The following is a 24,225-nucleotide window of genomic DNA, read 5'->3' on the forward strand; positions in this document are numbered from 1 at the left end:
TTCAGGGATAACACCGCCAGCCTTAGTAAACGTTTACATGGAGCTCGGAACAATAGAAATGGTGTCAGCGCTCCTTTCCCACGTTCCGCAGCATCTGTGCCTCGCGGATCTGCCTTAACTCTTATTAGCCCTCACCGTTCTCGTCTTCTACAGCCCGTTATCAATAGCCATGCTCCTGGGCACGTTCTTCTTGCCCTTGTCCTGAGAAGCTGCTTGCTGAATTCACCCGCCTGAGCACTGCAGTACTTAGAACAAGACTAACAGTCAAGGAAGTCAACGACCAAACTCAGCCCCTTCCAGGAGCATATGTGGAAATTCACACAAATTAAGCATGTAAAAGATGGCTTCCTCCTTCACATTAAAAAAGCCAAACAGCACTGCCTTCTCTCTCAAGAAAGTGCACATTCAAGAAAACCATTAGCTACAATTTATTGTAAACATTAACAACTCAATGCATGCAACAGACAAGCAGCATTCAAAATGTGCTGAAGTTTGGCTTTCCACCAGTTGCTTTGACTTCCACATTGGAGTGCTACAACAGATGAAGCCCATATGTACTCAACCATACACATTTCAGAAACCAGTTTTTACAAAGCAAACTGGCCAAAATTGTCTCAACTATCACGTCAGCTTTGTTATTTTTGTGCTACATTTTGGATCGATGCAGTTGGGTAAATGGATGCTCTGAACATTTTCATATATACAGAGCACTGTGCTGCAAAAAAGCAGGTGTATCTTCTTGGGAGCGTCACTCATAATAACAAGCCATTATCAAAGCCAGTGCAATAAATGTTTCGGTTTCGCATTTAGCTGAAATCCAGGTGTCTCTTTGAACATCCCAGACCCATCTACTGGCAACCTAAAGGAAAGAAAAGACAAAGCTATCAGTGGAGTTATTCATAATGCTGTTCTTGTATTTTGAAAGAACACACAGCATTTCACGAGTGCTGATATAATTACATTATGAGAGCTACAAATAGAACTGCACAATGGCAGTGAAAACGAGCAAGTGCTGTATGACACTAAAATGCATATTCTTCCTTCATATTAAACATCCCACCACAACAGACCCAAACGTGTCTGCACCAAAAACTCACTTCTCTTTCATGTTCATTTGTCAGCACTTCAGCATACTGTAACATAACACCAAGAGACAGCAGTGTTGGCAACAAATTGAACTAAGAAGTAGCTGCTCCCCTCCACCTCCAGCAGATAACTCAATCGTACTTGTAGCTATTCTGAACTCTCGACTTGTTCGGGTAGAATTCTTTTCAAATCTGAAACATGTGAAATCTGACTGCTGAAATAAGCCAGTTCTTCATTGGAGCGTTTGAGTAGACCATCCCATCCTACATCTCCACACCCACACAGCACAGATTTAGAAACAGCATACTGACACAGCACTGACAATGTGTGTAGAGGAAAGCCTTTCACAGACTGAAGGCAGCATCCCTTCAAATACTGTTTCACACAGTACATTAAAAACAAGGTATGATTTCACCTCAGAAAGACACAAGGTTTTAAGAGGTGATTCTCAACACTCCTAACTACAAGTGCTCTTTAGCATTCACGAAGAGACCAGAAAGAGCATTGAATGTCAAAGTGAGCACTGCAAATTTACACACAAAAACTGTAATGCTTTTGCTTTGCATGTACCAAGTTCACATCACTCTTGTCAAGTTGTGGTCCCAGGAACATCCATTTGGCAGCAGCTACAGTTAAAACAGTTCTTCATTTTGTGGGCACCTACTCCTTCCCACGTCACCCCATGCTACAACTGCACTGCATTTTGCACTGACATGCAGTGACCAAACTGGAAATCAACAGTCATTGGAAAAAGAGAAATATTCACTGCCCTCACGCAGTTATCCTGCCATAGCACTAAGTGGAAACAACTGGTTGACAGAAATGCATGGGTTGCTTACCACTGTTACTGGCCTCAGTAAAAGAAAATAAATAATAATAATAAAAAAGAAATTAAGCGTAAAAAAATCCAACCCCAAACAAGTAAGGAATCTAACAGCTCCAAGATCACCTCTCACTGCCTTGGTGAATATGGAAGAACACCAAGAAGAGACTGTACGGTTGTAAAATTCTGATATATATATTCTTATAAATAATTTGTTTGCTCACATTTATTGCTTGACCTGCCTTCTCCACAATTAGCACTGTTACCACGTACTTATAACGGTCAAAGCCCATGTCCTTTGTAGCCTTCAATATTTCTTCTGAGAGAGAAGCACACAAGGATGGACTAGAATCTGCATCATACTTGGCCTGTTCAAGTTTATTCTGTCAAAAACAACATTGAAAGATCTTAGTTCTCATCCTGAGAGTCTTTTACAAGACATTTTTACAGGTATTTTCCTTAAAAGAACTGATGAGCAGGGCAAACTGTAAAGTATAAACAATGCTCTCAAACAGGAAAGGCCGTACTGTTTGTACTATTATAAAATGCTTTATCTAGTTTTTGAAAGTGACAATTAAACTTGTCCAACAAATCTCCATTCAATGAACAGGGATGTATTATTCATCTCCAAAATTTGGGCACTTTTCACTGGAAGAGAGTGCTACAAATACCAGTTGAAGGCACATCTTTAGAATTACAAGAGTTGATTGTATCTTTTCAAGGTATTGCTAACAGCTACATTTTGACTTAATGGAATGTTCCCATTCTTTCCTGCCTAACTTTTATACACCGTGGTCAGACTATTGAGGACACCAGGCATATTTTATGCAATTCATGTGATATTAATAGAAATAATTGAAATAGAGTTTCACAAGTTGAATGTCTGGATATTTTGGAGATCGGGCTACTTTGAACTGTACTGCAGCTCACTCCAGTTAAGAAGTGGGAAGGAGCGTAAGAAGCTTCAGCTCGATGTTAACAGCACACGCTTTGTGTCTATGTTGCAGAAGGCCTTTTGCACCTTACAAAAGAGAGCACATTCATGCTACATGTGTGCCAAACCCAAATGCCTGCTAAGACTTATGCATATATTTAAGCAACTTCCACTGTTCCATTTGTATAATCACTGCAAGATAAATTACCATTGCCAAGGAATAGACAGTTCACCGAAAAATACTGTACCGTTAGTATTGCTTGAGCTTTGTCTCTTACTAACTGATCCTGAAATTTATTGTATGGCTCCATTCTGTAACTATTAAGATATTTTATTTTTGCATTAGCTTTTGATGAACACTCTTCTTTCATAGGAGTTAAGCCTTCATTTCCTAGCTTCATCTTTCCTTTCATCTGTGCAAAATAAGGAAAGTAAAAATCTGCATTACATATCAATGACCAAGTGTTTAATGGCTTCTAAAAAATATCTTGTGGTAGTAGATAACAGGAACAACAACAACAAAACAGCCGAGGAGTGTGTTGGGGAAAACTGATAGCTTTTTTTCAGGCTGCTTTGAGACCACTACTTGCACTAAGGAGAACAGTACTTACCTTCTGCTCAATTTTCATCTCTTTTACACAAAATAAAAGTAAGTTTGTATTTAATCTCAGCCAAAGAAAAGCATCCCAGCATCCACTGTGGTTTTAGAGGAAAACAACGCAACCCCCTGCTCAAGACTTTCAAGATTCTCATTTGAATTTCATACACGAAGCCCAAAATACATCATCCTTGGTTTGTTTACTAGGACATTTTACTTGTCCTATTAAGCAAATGCTTTCTGTGTTAACTTCTTCATCTGCTAATTTTAAAAGTACTTCTATGTTCAAGCTTTGTCATTTTAGTTGGAACCTGAAAGCAGGACAGTAATTCTTTTTGTGAGTCATTAGAACTCTGAAGATCCAAATCTTTTCCCCGCCCAGCTTCTGTAACACAGTTCAGCACAAAAACAAAAGCTGGCCTTCCTCAAATACAAGCTGCAAGCCTAATGATACATAGAGGTGCCATCACCTGCTGTTCCCCATGGGTGGCTTAAAGCAGAACCCTCAAACAATAAGAGAAGACAGTAGTGCACAGAACCAGTGAGACTGCAACAAAAGCAACAAAAAGAGGTCATCCATACCAGCTACCTTGTATCCACTTCCCAGTTTCGCCAATTCTTCAGTCCCTTGCTCTACTTTCTGACTAGGGAGAACTTAAACCAGAGAAAATCATCAGCTACCTCTAAGGAGAGAGCACAAAGAGGATATAAAACCATGGTGAAAGGCTCACACTAAAAGGGACAGAAAAAATAGAACACACTTATGGTAACACAAAAATCTAGCACAGTTTTCTTGATAAGATGCCTTACTTACAGGCTCACAAGCATCTTAGCCAGGGGAGTCTGAAAATAAGGGAAACAAAACAGTTCATATGATATCACTTAAACATTACCCATGTTGACACAAGAGACATTACCTACACCTGTATCTCCTGTTTCCTTAACATTAATTTTCCTAAGAGCTGTCTATGATGATGGTAGCCCTTATGCAAACTGTCTGCAAGTGTTTGTTGATATGACATCACAGTGTTGCAGGGGTTAGAAGGGATCTCAAGGGGTCACAACATCCAAATCCCATGATTAAGCAGGTTCCCTACAGTATGTGGAACAGGAAAACTTACAGAAAGGTCTTTAATGTCTCTAGAGAAGAAGATTAATGCCAACAATTTGAGCCCTGAATAGCACTGATACTGCACAAAGATGTAAGTAGGCAAGCTTCCGCTCAGGCCATGGACTCTCATAATCTGAAAGTCAAAACTTATTCGGTGTAATGAGTAGGTTATTGCCTTAACCTACTCATTACAGGTCCTCTTAAAAGAGGGGGGATCCCGTTGGCCTTCTGGGTCACATGGGCAAGCTGCTGGCTCATCTGAACGAAATACTTCTTGTTGTTAGGGTAGCTCTAACAAGAGTTGCCTTTAAGTTACACAAGCAGCGTATTTCTCCGAGCGGAGGGCACACTCGTCCCTCACCCACAGAACAGCCAGCGGCCATCACCGCCCCTCGCGGGGCGCGGCCGCGATGACCGCCACGCCTCCCTCACACCCGTCGTCCCGGCGCGGCCGCTCACAGGGTTTCTATCCCACGCGCTCGTTCGCCTCCTTCCTGTCCTGGGGGTGGCGGGCAACTTGGACGCATTGGGGGACTCCTCCATGGTTGCGGGCCGGCGGCGCCGCTTTCCCCAAGGAGGGTGCGGCTGGAAGGAGCGGCCTCCGCCCCGCTCCCAACGCCGGGAGCAGCGGCCACGCTCGCGTGCAGCCGGCGTGACGCTGCGCTTCAGCGGCGCGCCGTGACGTAGAGCGGGAGGGCCCGGCAGCAGCGGAGGTAATGGCCGCGACGGCCGCCGGGGTGGGGGGGGTGTGTGAGCGCTCTGCTCTCCAGAGCTGGGCCTGCGGGGTTCTCCGTGGCCTCGTCCCTTGTGATATGCGCAGCGAGGAGTTGCAGTTGTTGGCGTGGTGCTCTGGCGATGAAACCCGAAGCGAAGGACCGAGCGAAGTGTTTGTCGAACAATGCTTTGCGGCCATCTTAGGTTAATAGCAGGCCCGGTACTCCCGATGGCACCTGACTGCAGCAGAGGGTGTGCAGAGCTTATGTACAGACCGTGATCTTCAGTCTGTCTATGTAGTTTGCTCTGAAATTAATGCCTCCTATTTATTTTATGAAAACTACAGCAGATACAAAGAGCACAATAACATTGTTTGACTCTACACATTCACAGTTTCAAAGTGCTGTTTTTCAGTATAGTCACCACTAGTAGCCGGTTAGCATGGATGAGCTGATCGAGATGGTCATTTTGTGGTGTGACAGTTGTACATGGGTGACCAGGACGTGGCTTGTCTATCATGTTGCAGTTACCACTGCTGAAACATACCACCTGCTGCCCCATATCCTCTGTTTGGTCTCCATAAGCGTTCAGCAAGTGTCAATTGAATGTCACCGAGTCCCATTTTTTTTCCATATGGAGGAATTCAGTTCCATCCTCTTTCTTCATATGTGCTTCCACGTCAGATGCCATTTGGTCAGACTGCCCCCTGCTGCCTTCTGTCTCATGGCAACGTAATGGAACATTGGTGGGAAGGTTCAACCTGTACTGCCATACAACCAACATCCACTTCTGATGTCATGAGCCAACAAAATAGGAGGCATTGTTTCAAAGCAGCCCTTGTATACAGAATGGTTTGAGTTAGAAGGGACACTAACACCCCCTCAGTTCCAACCCACTGCCATGGCCAGGGCTGCCGTCAGCCAGCTCAGAGGCTGCCCAGGATTCCATCTAACCTGACCTTGAACACCTCCAGGGATGGGGCATGCACAGCCTCTGAGCAGCCTGTGCTCAGAGAGCCTCACAACTCTCTGAGTAAAGAGTGTCTTCCCTGTGATTAGTTTGGTAGGCATAATGCATCAGAAATAGACCAAACTGAAATTCTGCAACTAAAAGCAATTCTGTCCTTCCCTTTTCAGATGGCGTCATCAGACTTGGTCACTACTTGTCTTTCCCCAGCTGTGCATTACGTGATTTGCAAACTTGGATTTGAGAAAAAAGACAGCTATGATATTAATAATATTGTGTCTGAAAATGGAGAAGTATGTTGGCAAGCCATTACAGAGCATGTGTGTTATCTTGAATCAGGTTGGTGTTCTTCTGGTAATATGTTTAAAGCTGATGCAGAATCTCACTAATGTACACAGTACTCAGAACTTAGTTATTTTATTTTAGTATAGAATTAGCTTAACTGTTAGAATATGTACATATATTATTTACAGAGAGCTTTAAATGTTTCGTCCATTTTTGGTATCTTGTTATAGCTGACTCCTAAGATTCATGTAATCTGTGCTACATAGATAGCTCCATCCTTGCTTCCCCATTCTTGTTTCCCAGCTCCTTTTACCTGCACATAAGGAGTTTTACCACTCTCTTGACTCATACTTATTTCCCTCTATGCTCTTTATATGTCTTTTGCAGTAAATTTGAAACACCTGGGAGCCATCAGTAGGGCTACTGTGGTTTTTGTTTCCTTCTCTCCAACTTTTACTTGTACAGAAGTATTATTTGTTCTCCCTTCTGTATATTAAACAGTTTATAATTAAGCTTTTTCAAGAAGAACAAAATATTTCTGTTCTGATGAACTGGCAGATTGTTTGTTTGCCAAACTGCAAGCTTTTGTTAATTTGCAGAAATGGTCAAAATAGATGCTTCTGCCTTGAGCAATATTTTTCCATGAGTCAGGTGAAATGTGCCACCAAAGAGAAGCAGTTATACCACTCTGTAGGGTACCACATCCCTCCGTATTCTTTAAAGGGTGTAAGTGGTGCTGTTTGATTAAGCCCTCAAAGCTTGTAGTAGCTTCCAGCTTGGTTTTGTGGAATTGCTGTACTCTTTTACTAGTGGATTCTTCCACTTTCAACAAAAATTGAGCGTAATTAGATGTATTATAATAGAACATAAATAGAACTTCAATTCCATATTTTCTTGCATTAAGTTTAGTTTTGGAGAAGGCACTTGAATCTGGTTTCACAATGTACTTTTCTGTAGTTCATTTGTGCGTTCTTTCGGGCAGTAAATTGTAGTTTATTGGTTGTGCTGAACTTACAGGGATAAAAATGTTTGAGCTAAATATGTATACAAGCTGTAGGAGGTTTTACTTGTTATGGCTTTTAAAGTATAGTTTGGTTCTAACCACATCCTGTTTTTCAATTCAAGATCAAAGTGTGGATTATATCAAAAGCATACGATCACTTGGACCTGTATGTGAATCTGTTAATTTGCACTTCAAATCTCTGACCAAGGAGAAATTTGTAGTTCAGTATGCATTGTGGTTCCACTGGACAAACTCCACAGAGGTATGGAAATATCTGTTGACAATTGTATTTTTACACATGTGGAAGTTTTTCATAAGAACACACAAAAGAGATCCATGAATCAAAATGCTTAGATTTTGTGACTAATTGTCCTTCTCTGATATATAGTCACTTCTAACTTTCCTGACTCAGTAATTATATATATATTATTGGGCCTGTTCTAACCAAAGATGGTAGGATCATTTTCTGCAAAATCTAATGGTCTGTGCTTAATATCAAATATTATTATGCAAAGTCATTGATAGTTTTTATAAACGTGTGGTACTAGATATAAATTTTGACTGAAAATGTAAGAGGTGGACAGTAACCCTTCAGTCATCCACAGTTTGATTACCTTGGCATGATTTTCTTTCTGTATTTGCATAGTGACTATCACAGATGAATATTTGTATCACATTTTTTGTGTGATTTTGATTTCTCTTTCTGAATATGTAATTCAACGCTCTTCCTCTTCTCTCCAATCCCCCTTCCCAAACCACACAGTTATTTCTTGAAGTTTTTGATGTTCTACAATGCGCCCAATCTACAGAAGTTGCTCTTGGGTTAATGAAACTAACGTCGTGCTTGGAGAGAGCTTTGGGTGATGTAAGTGCCACCATGAAGATTCAATTGCAGGTTTGGTCTTATAAGATGAGAATAAGCTCTTAGATTTAATTGCACGCTGAAAAAGTGACAGTATTGCGTGTTATGTGAGTACAGATAATTTAAGACCTAATAGGAAGCTGGACTGATGAGCTGGTCTCAGTTCCTTTCTTCCTTTTTTTCCCACACTCTCATTTGTATTTTTCAACTATCGATTCCTTTTTCTGTTTCACTCCATAACCTCATAGGTGCCACCACTGTTAAGGGGGAGCACGCAGGCTGGGGAGAATGGAACACCTGTTGTTTTATTGTTCTTGGGAAAACCATCTCCTCCCTGCCTCTCCCCACTTTGCTTTCCTGTTAGCATATGTTGCCCATAGATGAGACAGACTAACTGGTTGTTAAGTCTTTATGAGGAAAGGGCAGTAGACAAAAGGTTCACACCTAGAATTTTCCCAAGCCTGAAGGGGTGGTGAATTTTTGAAGCAATTAAAAATTCCCTTAACTATATGGTGTTATGCTTGCTTTCTTGCTTTCTTTTTTCAATTTTATTTATTGTTTATTATTTATTTATTTATTTATTTATTATCAAATTTATTTATTTTTTTCTTGGAGTAGCGGGGAGAGATGAAGGTGTCTGTAGACACTGTTAAAATCATAACTGAGTGCATAGGATATGCACTCTTTCCTGATGCAGTCCATAGATTTTAATTTGCCATGGAAGAGTAGAATTGAAAGACTTTCTCAGTTGGTGGGTTAGTGTTTTTACAGCAAAGAAGATGCTTATTGGATGAAATTAGTCAAGGTCTATGCTTGAAATACAAAGAAACATACAGAATTATTCATGTTATAATCACTTCTACTTATTATCTTTTATAATAGGTATTTTTACTTGTTGATAAAGATTGTCCCTTCCTCCTAAGAGATTTGCTTGCTTCTGAGCAGCTTGCAGTTGTTTTTGGACAAGTTGTAGTAAGTGCACAGTTTTGAAATAAATAACAAACATAGATCTGATCTTCTTTTTTGCCTGGTTTCTAGTCATAGTCTTTGCTTGTGCTAAAGAAGAGTTTCAAATTCTGTAATATGCTGGGAAAACTTTCGTTTACATACATGTGAACGGTGAATATTACAATTGTAAATTGAAATAATTTTAAAGGGTAGCCCATAATTTTTTTAATTGCTTTTCTATGTGAAAAACCCATGTACTTAAAATGTCACAAATCTGACAAGGGGATAAACAAGCCAGTGTTGTCCACCTCTTTTTGAGTTGCACAACTTGAGATCATAAGTCTCGCAGTGGCAGTTTCTTGTAATGTGTGTTCCCTTTCATTACCACTGTAGTAAAATGCTTTATAATATTCTTACTGTTAAAGGCAGTTTCCCTTTTCCCAGAGGAACACTGAGAATGCAGCTTTGAATGCAAATTCTTCTTTTTTGTGTTAATTCATATTAAATTACTGTGAATGTGTGGTATGATAAGTAAAAGCTAAACTTGATTTAATTTGTTTTCCTGTCATAACTGTTTAAGATGTTTAGCAGTTCTGTTCTTTCTGTATTGTATTCTACAACATGTATGAGTAAGTTAACATTTCCTCTCAGAGAGTACTGGGAATTACAAATAATGAGTTGCAGTTACTATGACAAGCTGTGACCAGTTGTCTTGACAGCAGACATTATAGTTTCTCAGTAACTTCTCCAGTTTCCTGTCAGGGCAAGACACAGAGTAATAAATAATAAATTTCTTCATGTAGTAATGACTTTGTTTATTAATTAGATGAATGTACTGAGGATATTCATTGGATCGCCGTATGGTCTGAATCTTCGTAATGTTTTGTGGCATGGGTTTGCATCCCCACAAGAAATTCCTGCAAAGTAAGTTCTTAAAAAATAATCTTATTTTCTCATCCAGTCAGACTAACAGTGCTTGAGAATCAATTAATAAAACTTACTACTCTTACAAAGAGAAATAATAATAATAATAATTCTCTAACACCTTTGGTAGTGCCCTGACAGTTTTCTCCATTTTTGTCCTGCTGCTGCTACTGCTTCTTTTGGAACTAGATTTCCATAGAGTACTTCAGCCATTATGAAACTGATCAGTTTTAGGAACAGTGTGTTTTTGTGTCAGGAAAAATGAAGAAAATTAAGGTCTGGGCAGTAAGGAATAAATCAAAATGAAAGGTAGAAGAATAGGAAAGGAAGAGAAGCAGCAGCAGCCAAGGAGAATGCACGGATGTTTTTTTTTCTCCTAACTCCACATTGTTTTGTCATGCTTGTAAAATGTACTTAATCACTGAGCTCCCTTACCCAAGAGGGATGGTTAAAATAGGTACTGGATCTTGTTTGAAAGAGCAGAAGAAACCTTTGTCCCTAACTCAGAAATGTGGATTATTTGCAAAAGATGTTGTTGTATCGGCTTTTCTAATACATTGTAATATTCTCCCTAGATATTGTGCTATGCTGCTTTTTTTAACTGCAGGATTGGGTCAGCTGTTACAGACATATCTTCTGCAAACTAAATATGTTTTAGTACATCGACCTTATGTGACCTTCATTAGATTAGAGGATCTTGATGCATTTCCAGGCAAGTATTTAACCTTTAGTCATTACTTATTTCTACGTTCTTTATTGTTTCATTATTTACAAGAATTGAAAACAATGTGCTTTCCAGAGTTAGATGACCAAATCTTTTAGGTAAGATACTTGTATATAATGCTTTTAGATGAATCAGTTGTGCTTGTAGACAACTTAGACAACATTTTAATATATAGACTGTTGTACTGATTGGCAAAACAAAAAATACTGAATTCTAAAATAAATGTAACACACTGAAGTGTGTTAGTAGTACAGCTAAGACTTCAGCTATACGTTTCAATGCTTTGATGATGAGAACTCACTTCCTCTAATAGTCATCTAGTTTTTTTTAATGAAAATCTTTAATTCTTTCCAGAATCAGTGGATTCTAGCTGCAAGGGTCCCATCTAGCTGCAAGGAATACTCTGCATCTTGCAGTGGAGGTTGTGGTGAAAGAGTACCACATCCTCAGTACCCAGACACTTACCTCAGGAAAAGTCAGCAGTTGAAAATTTCCAACATCTCTGCATCCTTCCCCTTACTGGAGGCCCCAGGCTTGGGCACAGTACTCCAGATGGAGCCTCATATGGGCACAGTAGATGAGGGTTATCACCTCCCTTTCCCTGCTGGCCACCTCTTTTGTGATGCAGCCCAGAACGTAGTCAGCCTTCCAGGCTTCAAGAGCACACTGCTGGTTCATATCCAGCTTAAATGTCAATACAGAAAATTGGATAACATAGGAACAATTTCATACTGATCCTATTAATGTGTATTACACTTTTCTGAAGTACTTGAAGCAGATGGAGAACAACTGAACAGAAACTGGAGCCAGTTACTATGTGGTTTAGTCTCAGGAAAAAGCACCCATGACTTTTTAACTGCATTTACTGTGTCATTTTACATTATGAATAGAAATGCAATCTTATAAACTCAGTTTCTGATCTGAAATCTATTGCCATCACTGCTGTATTTGAAATGAATGGAGTAGCTTAGGTCCCCCTTTTATAAATGCTGAAGTAATCTTATCTTTTCAATGAAATGTGAAGAATTAATTACAAAACCGTAAATTGTATGTAAATTATCGATGCTGATTTGCTGACTTGCAGATCTTAATCAAGAAACACTTTCTGTAGCGGAAGAACTACTGCAAGTGTCTAACTTTGTACTAAGGACAATGCTGCCCTTTTGGATGGCTGCTTTAACAGCTTTCAAGCAGAGTAGGTAATCATTCATAATCTTTTTCCTCCTATTTTTTTGTCTTGTTCTGCATTTTTATTTGTAGACACTCATGATTTATAAAACACTAGCCAGCAGCATTTGTAGATTCCAAAGGTTTTTGTTGAATCTTCAGGAGACGTAGCTGAGAAGGAGAGCTTGACAAAGCAAAGGGAAACAGCTCTTCATGTATTAGAATGCTGTGGGGGTTTTTTTGTTTGTTTTTGGGTTTTTTTGTTTGTTTGTTTGTTTTTTAAATAAATATTTTTTTCATCTTCCTTCTCCATTCATGTTTTTGTAAGTTAGTGTCATCCTTGAGCTGATTTGAATTAGGTGGTCAGCTATTGCTGGGCATGGAAAGTCATTTAGTTTTCACGTAGTCTTATTACCAAGGAATTTTGGTCTGGGTTGTTTGACCCGGATCTCAAATTTCCACTCTGATTGTATTTTAAGTGAGGGAAAAGAAACAGTTTCTCTGTTATTTTTTCAGGTATGCTGACTGTGTGATTCTCTTACTTCCTCAGCTGGAAGCTGGACTTAGATTGCTCTTCACTACAACTAATAAATGTCCAAATAGATTGCTAACAGCTGAGGTAAATTCCTGTCTAAAATCAGTTAGTGCTGGCCATACATGCACAGTAATTATTCTGGTAGCAGTAGTGTAAACTTAGATTTCCTTCCCCCAAAATCTGAGAATTAGTAGAACATCATTTACAAATTTCTAGTACATTTTGATGAATGACCTTTTCTTTCTTTTAACTAAAAAATAAGGATAAAAGATGCCTGCCAGTAAAAGTGGTCTGAAAAAGTACTTCGAGGTTAGTGTTCTGGAATGGTAGTTGAGAGAGGAAAGTCAATCATGTTCCATTTATTAAAAAAAAACTTAGTAAAAAAAGTTCTCTTTTTTATTTTGTAAGGGTTTATTTGCTATTCATACACCTCCGGTATCTCATGTATACTGAACTTAGATTTATTCACTTATATGCCCATATAATTATTTTCCGTTGGTAATCAAACAATGCTTATTGTTTTTTGTTCCAGTCTTCTGCTTTCTACACCACTTTTGATGAGGTATTTGTGGTTTTATTTTATTTTTTAAATTCATAGCAGTGTCAGCATTTAAACTTTTACATCATTAGTAGTGATCAGAACATGCTTATTAGTTACATTGAATAAGGGATTATTTATAAATTTTTTCCCAGTAGAAAATGATGGGCAGCAAATGCACTTTAAATGTGGCATCCTGCAGAACATAACAAAAGCATACAAATTATAATGAACAGAATTTAATTTCATAGAATCACAGAATGACTTGGATTGGAAGGGGCCTCAAGGATCATCAAGCTCTGACCAGCTTCCCCCCTGCCTACCACAGGCAGGGCCTCCAACCTCCATATCTAATACTAGACTAGGCTGCCCTGGGCCCCATCCAACCTGGCCTTGAACACCTCCAGGGACGAGGCATCCACAGTCTCTCCCTGGGTAAATTCTTTTAAATGTTTTTATTTTATATTTCTTCATCTCAGAGAAACAATTGTTTTGCCATTTTTGGTAGACTTAGTTATTCAAAATAAATACAAACAAACCCTGCAAGCAGAAATCCTCAGTCTTAACAACTCTTATTGAATTATCTCAGTCTGTCAGTAACAAATAGGCACCTTGACTCTGAAGTAGCTGAAATAATTATTACATATTAGAAAAGCTCATTACTTAGTGTTTTTCTATTCAAATGACTTTTTCTAGATGCTAACAAAACATTTGGCTAATGAAGAAATCAATCAACTTCCTTCAGTTCTTGAAGAACCTGCTATGGCAAGTATTTTGAAAGTTCTTTCTGTTGTTGTGATTTTGTTTGTGTTTTTCATCTGTTTGGGTTTATTTGGTTGGTTGGTTTGGTTTTTGTTTTCCTAAAATTTAGCAGCGTATTTATGATCATGTATTTATTTATCTCTTGTTGCCTCTCTCCAGTAGTGTAGTTTCAGAAACTTGTTGCTGTTTCATTGTGAAGGATACAAAGTAGTACCTGACATGCTACATTTGGTTAGAATCTAACAGTCTTTCTATCAGAAATGTTCAGGTCTAGGAGTTGTCTGTGGTAGACTTCTAAGATCAGCAGAGGAGAGTGGAAGAAAAACATGCCTCATATGAGGAAAGCTAAACCGTTTTCTAGTTACTTCTGGGGCATAACCTATACTAGGTGGGCAGATCATACAACAGTATAGCTGCAAGCTTGCCAGAGCATACCCTGCATGTTGCCACCTGAACAGAGAGTCAACATGAAAAACAGAGAGATTAAATTTAGAGGTCTCTCAAGACTGTAAAAAAGATATGAGTTTATTGCACTGGAAGTCAGAGGCAACGAGGCTATGGAGGACTTGGGACATAAAATCAGAGAAAATCTGTTGTTACTCTTTATGGAATAGCTTGTATGTCAGTTTTAAGGTTCTCGAGAAGCTAGCACAGTGCACTAGCTGCCTTTTTATTTTCTTATGAGCATAGTTTGTGGTTTTTTCTCTGTCTAAAGTCCCCTTTTCTTATGGACACAAATGTATTTTTAACTTTTAGAAGACACTCTATATGCTTACCTCTATTGGTGTATATCTCCACAGGAATTTCTTTGGGATTTCTTGAACCACCAGGAGGGTCCACGCATAAGAGATCATTTAAGCCATGGAGAGATCAATCTAAAAGCATTTCCCAGAGAAATAGCCAATCAGTTGTTGGCATTTGCAATTACACTACTCTGCAGGTTCTCAGATGAAGACATGGTTGCTTTTAAGGTGGGGCTCAATATTATGCTCTCAGAAGAGTTGGATGACAGATGTGATTTTAGAGAGCTTTTGACAGCAGCTTTCCATGGAAATGAAATATTCCTCTAAGTGAAAAACTGTGCAAGTATGTTTTTTAGGATTGTAGAGAAACAAGTATAGAAAGTTTTCCGAATTATGATCCTTTCTTACTGTATCTTAATCTGTTTGCTTGACTAATCCTTATTCAGGTAGTTGATCCATTCTATAAAACAACTGTAGCTTACCCAGGGGGATATGTAATATTTGAGAAACTCTTTCTCTCTGACCTACTATAAATAATGGAAGTAGTTTAGAAATGGAGGTGTGATTTGTTAACTCTCCTTACTGCATATACTTTTATATGTATGCAGTACATATTTTGTAACATTAGCTACTACTATATTTGCTCCCCCAAATTTCCTGTTCATATTTGACATTACTTTTAATCTGGTTAAGCAACCTTTGAGATAAATCTTCTATTTATTAGTTGGAACTCTTTTAGCTTATAAAGACGATTTTCATGCTGCTGCATTAAGAGAGTATGTAATTAGTTATCTTTCAGCTACTGCCAGCATTTCTACATGGAAAATGTCAGAGAAACTAAGCTTTAAACTGATGATTACTGCATTAGTCTCTCAGAAATTTGGAAGTCTGACTTCAGTAGTGTAGTTGGCTTGAATACAGTTAAGCATAAGTCTAGGTTTGCTCACAGTTAGGACAGTTTAAAGAACTGGTATTTTGTAATCAGGAACACCTGATCATAAAGCCGCTGATGAACTGTGCAAGTTGCTACCGTTCTCGGTTTCATCCCATTTCCAGACTCAAGAAACAGGTAAGTCCTTGCAACTGAAAGCATTTATGGATCCTTAAAAATAGCCTTAGTTGCTGTCTTCAAACTTTGATGGTCCAAAAAAATTAGGATTTTACCTAAGTTGTTTGTTTTTTTTTCTTCCCCTAATGAATTTTTAGGCTTTGAGAGGTAATTAAGCACACTGCTGGTCATACAGCATATACTGTTCCTGCTCAAATCATCGTATAGCTTTATTTTTACCTGAATGTTTACTGCTTTATGGATTTGTTAATCTTCTTGACCCTGACAAGGATTAAGTAGTGTTTGAATCTTGGATTGGGCTACCATAAGTAATGTTCTTGTTATTTGAAAGCCAGTTATTTGAAATTCTCTCAGTGTAGCAAAATCTGCTTTTCAGTGTCACAGTATTTCTCAGACAATTAGTTTATGAACTGTTTGAAGACAATTCTTTATTGATTTGGGTTTGCAGTAAACAGTACTCATTTTAGACAGCTTTTGAATTGTATCTTACAAAGGCTTTTTCTTAATATCAAAGGAAGGGAAGAAAGAATAGTAAATTAGTTTCTTCAGATGATATTGTAGCATCAAGGCATTTTGCCCTAAGATAAACCTTAATAATACAAATTATAACTAGCAAACAAGTAATTTAATAAGTATTGCAGTCTATTTTGTTGTTGTTTTTCCTAAAATAGCCATTAAGAAAACTATAATATGTAGTCCTGTTTGTCTGAGTCTGTACTTTGCATGAAGTTTTTCATAACATGTTCTTGATTTTTAGGTGCTAGAATGTATGAAGAGCATTTGCTTATGGCATGAATTACCAACAGTGTCTGAGGAATATATTCAAACAGTTAAGGGGTATGTGTATGCTGTTTTAGAAAAGATACTTCTCAAAAACATACAAACAACAGAGTTTGAGATTAAGAGTCTTATCAGATTCCTTACTAGTAAGATGTTAGACACCAAAGGGGTTGTGAGAAGACCCCTTCATTTTTCTTTTCAACTTAATCCTTGCTTATACGTATCTGTAGCCAAAAGATACTGGGGAAAACTACAAACACTGCTATCTGGAAGAGAACACTGGAGTCCTTTGAAACCAACACAAAACTGACCAGCTGTTCTGTTTGTGAAGAGATACTGAAGGAGCCTTAGGAAATTACACTAGATGTTGAGCCCATCACAACAAAAACAAAAAGATGGGTCATCAGGTATAAAGCTGAAAACAATTGCTTGCTCTGGAACAAGAAAGTAGTAGCTGAATTAATTGAGGACTTTACATGAGATATTAAATAGAAGAAAGAGTATAATGTACTTATGTGATTTGAAAATGAAAAAGTCAGTTATATTATCACTGGAAGAAATTATGCTGACATAGAGCTAAGAGATGAAAATACAATGTGTCAGGCATATACCTAATATGCTTCAGGATTTTAATGAATAAGTGGAGGAATAAAGTGATAAAGAAGACTGCTGAGACAGAAAAGGCTGTTTTTAATTGGATAAAGAAAGTCATACTTATAGATAGATAAAGATATATAGATAGAGGGAAAACTAAAATAGCAGAAAGTGAGAGTGGATATCAAATTCACTGCTGTCATTATCTGCATTTTGTTCTGTGCAACCTAGACAAATAATAAGTACTGAATAGTGTTGTCATCTCAAATCACTATTTCTTGTTTTATTTTTTAAGGTTGGAAGGAAATACTGAAGCTAGTGCATTAGTTTTAAAGATGTCTGAAATTCTCTCTCAATTGCAGCAGTATTTACCCCATAACTGCTGTAATTCAGATGACCTAATAAGTACTGTCGCAACAGAGAGGTGAGTTTGATCTTTTCCCAGTTTCCACTGCCAGCTTGTACATGCAGATCACCGCAAGAATACTCAAATCTAAGCTATTCATTTCTCCATCTTTAATAGCAAAAATCTGAAATAGAAAATTTCATGTTATATGTGTGGTCAGATTTTAGAGGTACATTGGTAATTCCAGTTATAACCAAACTGGAATGATGATTGGAATGACTTGTCTTTTAATTGGTACTCTGGTGGCAATCTTAAGTGGCTTGTGAACCAATGGATATGTTGTTGGAATGAAACACCTAATCAAATGCAGGAGGTGTGGGCAGGATAGCGTGAAGAGAATGGTATACATTGCTTTAGTTATATAAATTGCATGCCTTTTGTTTACTGCTGCTTTATTTATATGAATTCTATGCCTTCTGTTTACTACCTATCAGTCTGCATTTGTTCTCATTTACTAAAAAGAAGCCTGATTATTAAATTGTTACGCGGTTTTAAAATTTTTCTGCTTTTACCACTTTTAGTCATCAATGTTTGCTGTCTCAGAGATAATTTTGGCGTGAAGGAGATTAAGAAACACTTCTGCAAGAGCAGAGTGCTTAAAGTAGTGGGTGACACATTATGTTTGCAGATTAGAAAATGACAGAAGAAAGGTATTTGGTTGCTTTAAAAATTTATAATGCACTGTGTAGTTGGTTAAACATTGGCCTCACCACCAGTGTTTTAAGAGGTGTTAAATCTGCTACTTGTTCTGCCTAGAAGAAAGACCATACACTGATGTGACTATTAATTAATACCATTTGTCTGAATAAGTTTTATTCTGGTGGATGCTAATTCATTGTGAATTGAAATATGGTATGAGGCCTGAACCACAGACACACTCTGATTTGATGTGTTTGATGTATCATTTTGGCTAAGCATTTTTGTTTATTTGGGCTGTATTTCTTTAATTTGAAATGGGAAGCATATTCATCACCAGTAGTTTACAAATTATGTTACATAAAGTGATAGAAAGCACAGCCACTGCTCCTACAGAGATCCTTACTTCTAATCAGTTTTTAGTTGTTGTTTTTTTTTTTTTTAAGTTTAAACATTATAAATTAAACTACAGGTAATCTGAAATATATCTCATGTTAAACCCAACTGGCAAAAGATTGAAACTAACAGTTACTTTCTATTTTGAAGGCTGTTGCTGGAACTGTGTGATAGATATGTTTGCACACTCTATTCTCCTCGACCTGTTCTGGAAGTGTTAGTGGTACTCCGTAAAATAAGCACACAGTGCCATCAAGTGTCTGAACAAGTTATTGCCAGCATTAAGTCGAGATACCAACAGTGGACAGAAAAGACTCTACGTTCTCGCCAGAGGCATAACTATCTACGAATGCTGAACAGGTTGGCTGATGTTTTCTCTTTACTTTGTGGCTGGGTTTATGAGAGAGTTGCATGCTGCTGTTGCTACTTTTCAGTGTTTTGTCATACAAGTTTTAAATACAGTGTTCACGTGTTCTTGTTAATCATCTCAGAGTTAAGTGTCAACCCAGTGAAACAGCAGAAAATCTCAATTTGGAGACAGGTTCAATGAGTGTTTTTAACATTACTACACTACTTACCTTAAGATTTAAAATGAAAGTGTCACTTAAAGTTATAGGTTTTTAATTTCTAACTTTTCCTGCTTAAGCATAAAAAATGCCATTTGAGTTTTACCCAAGTACAGAATGTTAAACTGATTTCAGGACTCATCCTCCAGTTCTGCTGTTCTTTATCCTTATATCTGGATCAGTATCTTTTAGATACATTAGATCTAGAGAGATTTTTTTGGATTACATTATTTTTGTCCCCATTCACAAGTGTTTCTAATGGATTTATGAATTTACTTCAAAAACTGGAAAATAATTTTTTTTTGCTTGATTATATTCCTCAAAATATTAAACCACATTATTTAAGAAACACAGCTTAAATGGACAAAGAATATTTGCAACACAGTTGATCTCCATTTTATTATCCGTGGGTTAATAGGTGATGGTGAGTTTTCCTCTGAAGTCTTAGTTAAATGTGTTTGCTTTTCCTGTTTTGAGATTTCATAATTTATTGTCTCATATATGATTTTGATATTTAATCTGTTTTTTGCTGATGGACTTTTTGCACTCTTTCTCGCTATCAAATACTCAGCTATTTAGCATGGTTCTAGAATCATTAAATCATAGAATCATAGAATTACTCAGGCTGGAAAAGACCTCAAAGAGCATCAAGTCCAACCGCAGCCTAACCATAGTACCCTAACTCTAACAACCCTCTGCTAAATCATATCCCTGAGCACCACATCCAAATGGCTCTTAAACACATCCAGGGACAGGAACTCAACTACCTCCCTGGGGAGTCTATTCCAGTGTTTAACTACCCTTTTTGTAAAGAAGTGTTTCCTAATGTCCAACCTAAACTTTGGTGCAACTTGAGGCCATTTCCCCTCATCTTGTCACCAGTGAGAAGAGACCTGCCTTGCTCTCACTGTAAGCACCTTAAAAAAAATCTGGGAAAAGAAAAAAGAAATCTGAGAATATATGTGTGTATATATATACATATTTGTATTAGTGATGTCAGGATTAATTTGGGTTTATTTTAATTCATTTATTTTACTTTTGTCTGTTCCTAGCATTAAGTTTTTATCTCCGGTGTTACGGCTCATCTTAGTGTTGATTACTCTGGAACTTGTTAATGTCCACTTGGTCTGTAAGAAGAATCCTTCTGATTATCATCAGTACCTAAAGTAAGTATATAAGGCATTGTGGAAGTAGAAAGTTTCATACACGTTTTTCATAGCCAGTTTAATAGATTTGATCTGCAATACACATCCTGTGGAAACAAAAAAAGAAAAGAAACAGCATACCTTTTAGTGCATTATGATCCTTTCTATAATTATAGTCATCGGTTCTATCTCATACAGTGTTTGCTAAGGACTGAAATAACTGTTAAAAATGTAGGGTCCAATTATTCACATTTTTACTTATTAGATTCTTCCTTGGTACTAACAGAAAACGATCTCATGCTCAAAAAATGTTAATGCATAAAAGCTGTATTTAATATGTAAGTAATTGTACTCCTTGTGTGTCAGTTAACAACAAGTTGCATTGTGAAACATTTGACTGAGAAAGGAAAGGAAGCAGTATGTGGAAAATTGTATTACACATTATATCATTGCATTCTTTCTATGCCATTATTTAATTGCAGTTCTGAAAATCATTGCTTCTTGCTGTTGGAATGAAGGAGTGGTTCTTTTCCAAAAGTAGGATGAACTTTAATGCATAGGTCATCCTGAGGGAAATTTGGAAGTTTGGAGAAAGTAGAAACTTTAAGTCAGGCTTTGAGGTCCTTTTCTCCTTCAATGTCCTTCAATGAGTTTTACTTCTCTTTTTATTTCTTATAGGTTTTTGAAGTCAGTTTTGCAGTATACTGAGAACCTGGTGACATACACGAGCCCTGAGAGAAACAAATGGGATGAAACCATACAGCTTACAAATAAGGCTTTGTTAAAAATAAGGAAATTCAGTGACAGAAAGCTGACATTAATACAGTCAGCTATGTAAATTAAATATTTTTAATGTTATTTGGACATCGTTACATCTTTTATGCTTTGGAGTCCTCATGCTTGTCAAGCCTAAGGTTTAAAAGCAAACTTAATCATTGTAAAATGTGGGATGCAAGAGTTATTATTTGTATTAGGAGGCTGTTGACAGCAGAGTTCAGGCTTCTGAGGAATAGGCTGCTTGCCAAATTCACTGAATGTGAACCAAGTCAGTATGGTGCGCGTTCTACTTTAAGTATATAATGTGTTTTGTAGATTGGTTTATAAAAAAAGATTTTATAAAAAAGTTTTTTATTACACTGTAAGTATCTAAGAGTATGAATAAATACTCTGAAACATTTTCAAATTCCAGAAATTTTTTTTAATGTTGCCGAAATGCACTAGAAATAGTACCAAATATTGTGATCAACATATTAAGACACAGTGAATGGGTATTTCTTGATAGCTATGATTGTTTTTAGTAGTTCAAAACAGACTCAGATCACGCACCACGTTTATTTTGTTTAAAAGCATCTATTCGTTCCCAATACAAATCAAGTTAGTGAATTAATTTTGTGTAGATTAAATATCCATACTGACATACATACTCATGGACGCACATTTATTGTGGTACAAAAAACTATCCTCTTGTTGGACACAAGATTCTTTAGGTTTTTATTTTATTTTCTTTCCAAAGTATGTTCCTGCCCCTTTCGAATCCTCAAAGAATAGAATTTCAAAGAAATGCATCGATTGAAGAACAGATTCACAGGAGATCTCCTGTCTTTCTACTGTGGAGAGCAAGACCAGAGGTTAATATCTGGAGATTGTTTGGATATGCAAAGGATTAGAGATTCGAATCACATTTCAGTAAGATTCTTTGCAAGGTTTCTTGACTGGAAATCATAAGGAGAAAATTATTAGTTCAACTTATTTGGCGTGGAGGGTTGATCTAAACTGAGATCGTGTTGCTTCCTTTATGCTACCCTTGCAACATACTGTTGGTTTTTAATTTAACTGTATCAGTTTCCATGTTTTGTTTCTTTTTGTCACTATAGAACTAAATCATATGAAGAAGTGAGAACTAGAGAAAAATAGAATTACAACTAGGCATAATTAATCTAATGCAGCCTTTAAGCCACAGTCTGAAATTTCAGCTTTTTTTTTTTAACAGCTGAAGTGGAAAGTCTGATTATGTTTTTGAAGGCGTATTTTTTATCCATTGACTTCACTCAGAAGTGTTAACTTCTGAAGTGTCAAATGTCACTAAGAAGTTGCACGTAGGACACTTGTTTGGTTGATGATAATATGGTAATAATTTACTAAAGCTTAACATATATACTGTAGGAAAGAGATTAATAAATTGAAACTCATTGCATTTCAAAAGTACATAAATGGATAACACACTTTCATAGAATCACCAAGGTTGGAAAAGACCTCTAAGGTCATCCAGTCCAGCTGTCTGCTTATCACCAATATTTCCCACTAAACCATGTCCCTCAGAACAACAGCAGAATGTTTCTGGAACACCTCCAGGGTCCGTGACTCCACCACCTCCTTGGGTAGCCCATTCCAGCACCTGACCATTATCTCAGACAAGTATTTCCTAATGTCCAACCTGAATCTCCCCTTCTCCTTGTTCAAAGTATGTTTGTATACAGAAAAGTACCTTATAGACCATAGATGCGTATTTTCAATGTGACTTTTTCCTTTTCTTCCTATATTTGAACTTTGCTAAAATGACCTTGCACGCTTTTTTTCATCTGCATTTACTGAGAACGAGCACACTGACAGTTTCTCCTGTAGTAATTAATGCCACAGTTGTGATTAGGTGTTTAAAATCTGCGGTAAGAGGTGTGATGGACTTCTGGCAATTTTGTCAAAGACATTTTTCCTACCTCTGAAGTTCTCTGATGGGATTGCTTCTACCATCTATTGTTGTCCAAATTTGGAACAGGCTGAGGTAATCCAATTAATTCTGACTTGATGCTACTATAATCTTATACAGTTTCAACAGAGCTACATACTGGGCTTATGGTTTCTTCCTGCTGTTACAAGACTTAGAGAACAGAGTTGCAGAACAAGCATATATTCTATATGTAAGTATATATATATGGACATTGAGGAAGAAATTGCAAGAGACATAGTATAGATCATTGTTTTTGTTGTTTATCAGTTACTTGAAATTACTTCTCTACTTCAATAATATATCTTTGTCATCTGCTTGGAGTTACTTGAATTTCAAGATACTAGCAGTCTTGACTTTGAACCTTCTGCTTACTGAGATTTGGAATAACCAAAGACACAGCAGAAGTGTGCAGAAGTAAAGCTGACAAAAACGTCTTTAAATGCAACTGTTCTGAATTTTTGTTGTTGTTCTTGTCCAAACTGAATTCATAACTGTCCAAAACTTCATAGTCTCCTGTAAGGCTCTTAATTCAGATCAGAATAGGTACAGTTTTCAAATATAAGTAAGGATCGTACACTGCTTGAGTTAGAACTAGTGAAAATTAATGAGTTCAGGAGATCTCCTACAACATTATATGGATGTTTTTGTTCATGCATGTAAAAGATTGAAGAAAAGCTCCTCTCTGAAGCAGCTATCTTGCATTTGTGTGAATATTTGTGGGTTTTGATACCTTATAAGGATCATGATGATGAACCAGTACCTTATGGAGCTGGACAGTGTAGAAACACAGTGAAACATCAGTTATGGAAGAACCCATATGTGGAATCAAAATTTGTGTTTTTCCTCTCTCTCTCATTCTCTAGTCATTGTTCTCCACTGTCATGATAGGAGTCTTTAGAAACAGCACTAGTGTCCTTATAGAAATGTAACTCAAGGGGCCGAAGTTGTTCAAAACAATTTTAGGGTTGTCATTTCATTGTATCACACGGGAACGGAGCAACAAATTCGGTTTAAGTTACCTTTTACTGCTTTCATCAGATAGTCTTTAAAGCTAACGCATGGTGGCGGTGTTGGGTAACGCAAAATTGCAAGACCGCCTGACATTCGCTCTTCTCTTTGTATTAGAATATGTGTAAAGAAATTGGTTTTTCAGCTTTGTTATTCTTTTTGTGTGTCCTTTATTGT

The 24,225-nt window shown here is 37.4% G+C and overlaps 2 protein-coding genes across 2 annotated transcripts; one reads left to right on the plus strand and one right to left on the minus strand.

The window, feature by feature from the left end:
- Positions 1-413: 413 nt before the first annotated feature.
- On the minus strand, positions 414-5,827 carry DYNLT2 (dynein light chain Tctex-type 2). The gene is made up of 5 exons (XM_072332205.1): positions 5,690-5,827; positions 5,012-5,506; positions 3,092-3,256; positions 2,134-2,292; positions 414-859 (listed from the first exon to the last, which is right to left on the minus strand). The coding sequence occupies exons 1-5, from the start codon at positions 5,825-5,827 to the stop codon at positions 749-751; spliced, it is 1,068 nt and encodes a 355-aa protein (XP_072188306.1). The 3' UTR covers positions 414-748.
- ERMARD (ER membrane associated RNA degradation) lies at positions 5,125-21,502 on the plus strand. Its single transcript, XM_072333466.1, has 18 exons — positions 5,125-5,265; positions 6,403-6,571; positions 7,643-7,782; positions 8,284-8,385; positions 9,265-9,354; positions 10,157-10,254; positions 10,830-10,966; positions 12,063-12,177; positions 12,662-12,764; positions 13,213-13,242; positions 13,915-13,983; positions 14,781-14,951; positions 15,709-15,792; positions 16,550-16,629; positions 17,462-17,590; positions 18,755-18,964; positions 20,223-20,336; positions 20,994-21,502. Exons 2-18 carry the CDS (start codon positions 6,403-6,405, stop codon positions 21,151-21,153), a joined length of 2,001 nt encoding a protein of 666 aa, XP_072189567.1. The 5' UTR covers positions 5,125-5,265; the 3' UTR covers positions 21,154-21,502.
- Positions 21,503-24,225: the final 2,723 nt, after the last annotated feature.

This window comes from Excalfactoria chinensis, chromosome 3 (genome assembly GCF_039878825.1).
Source record: "Excalfactoria chinensis isolate bCotChi1 chromosome 3, bCotChi1.hap2, whole genome shotgun sequence".
Classification (NCBI taxonomy): Eukaryota; Metazoa; Chordata; class Aves; order Galliformes; family Phasianidae; genus Excalfactoria; species Excalfactoria chinensis.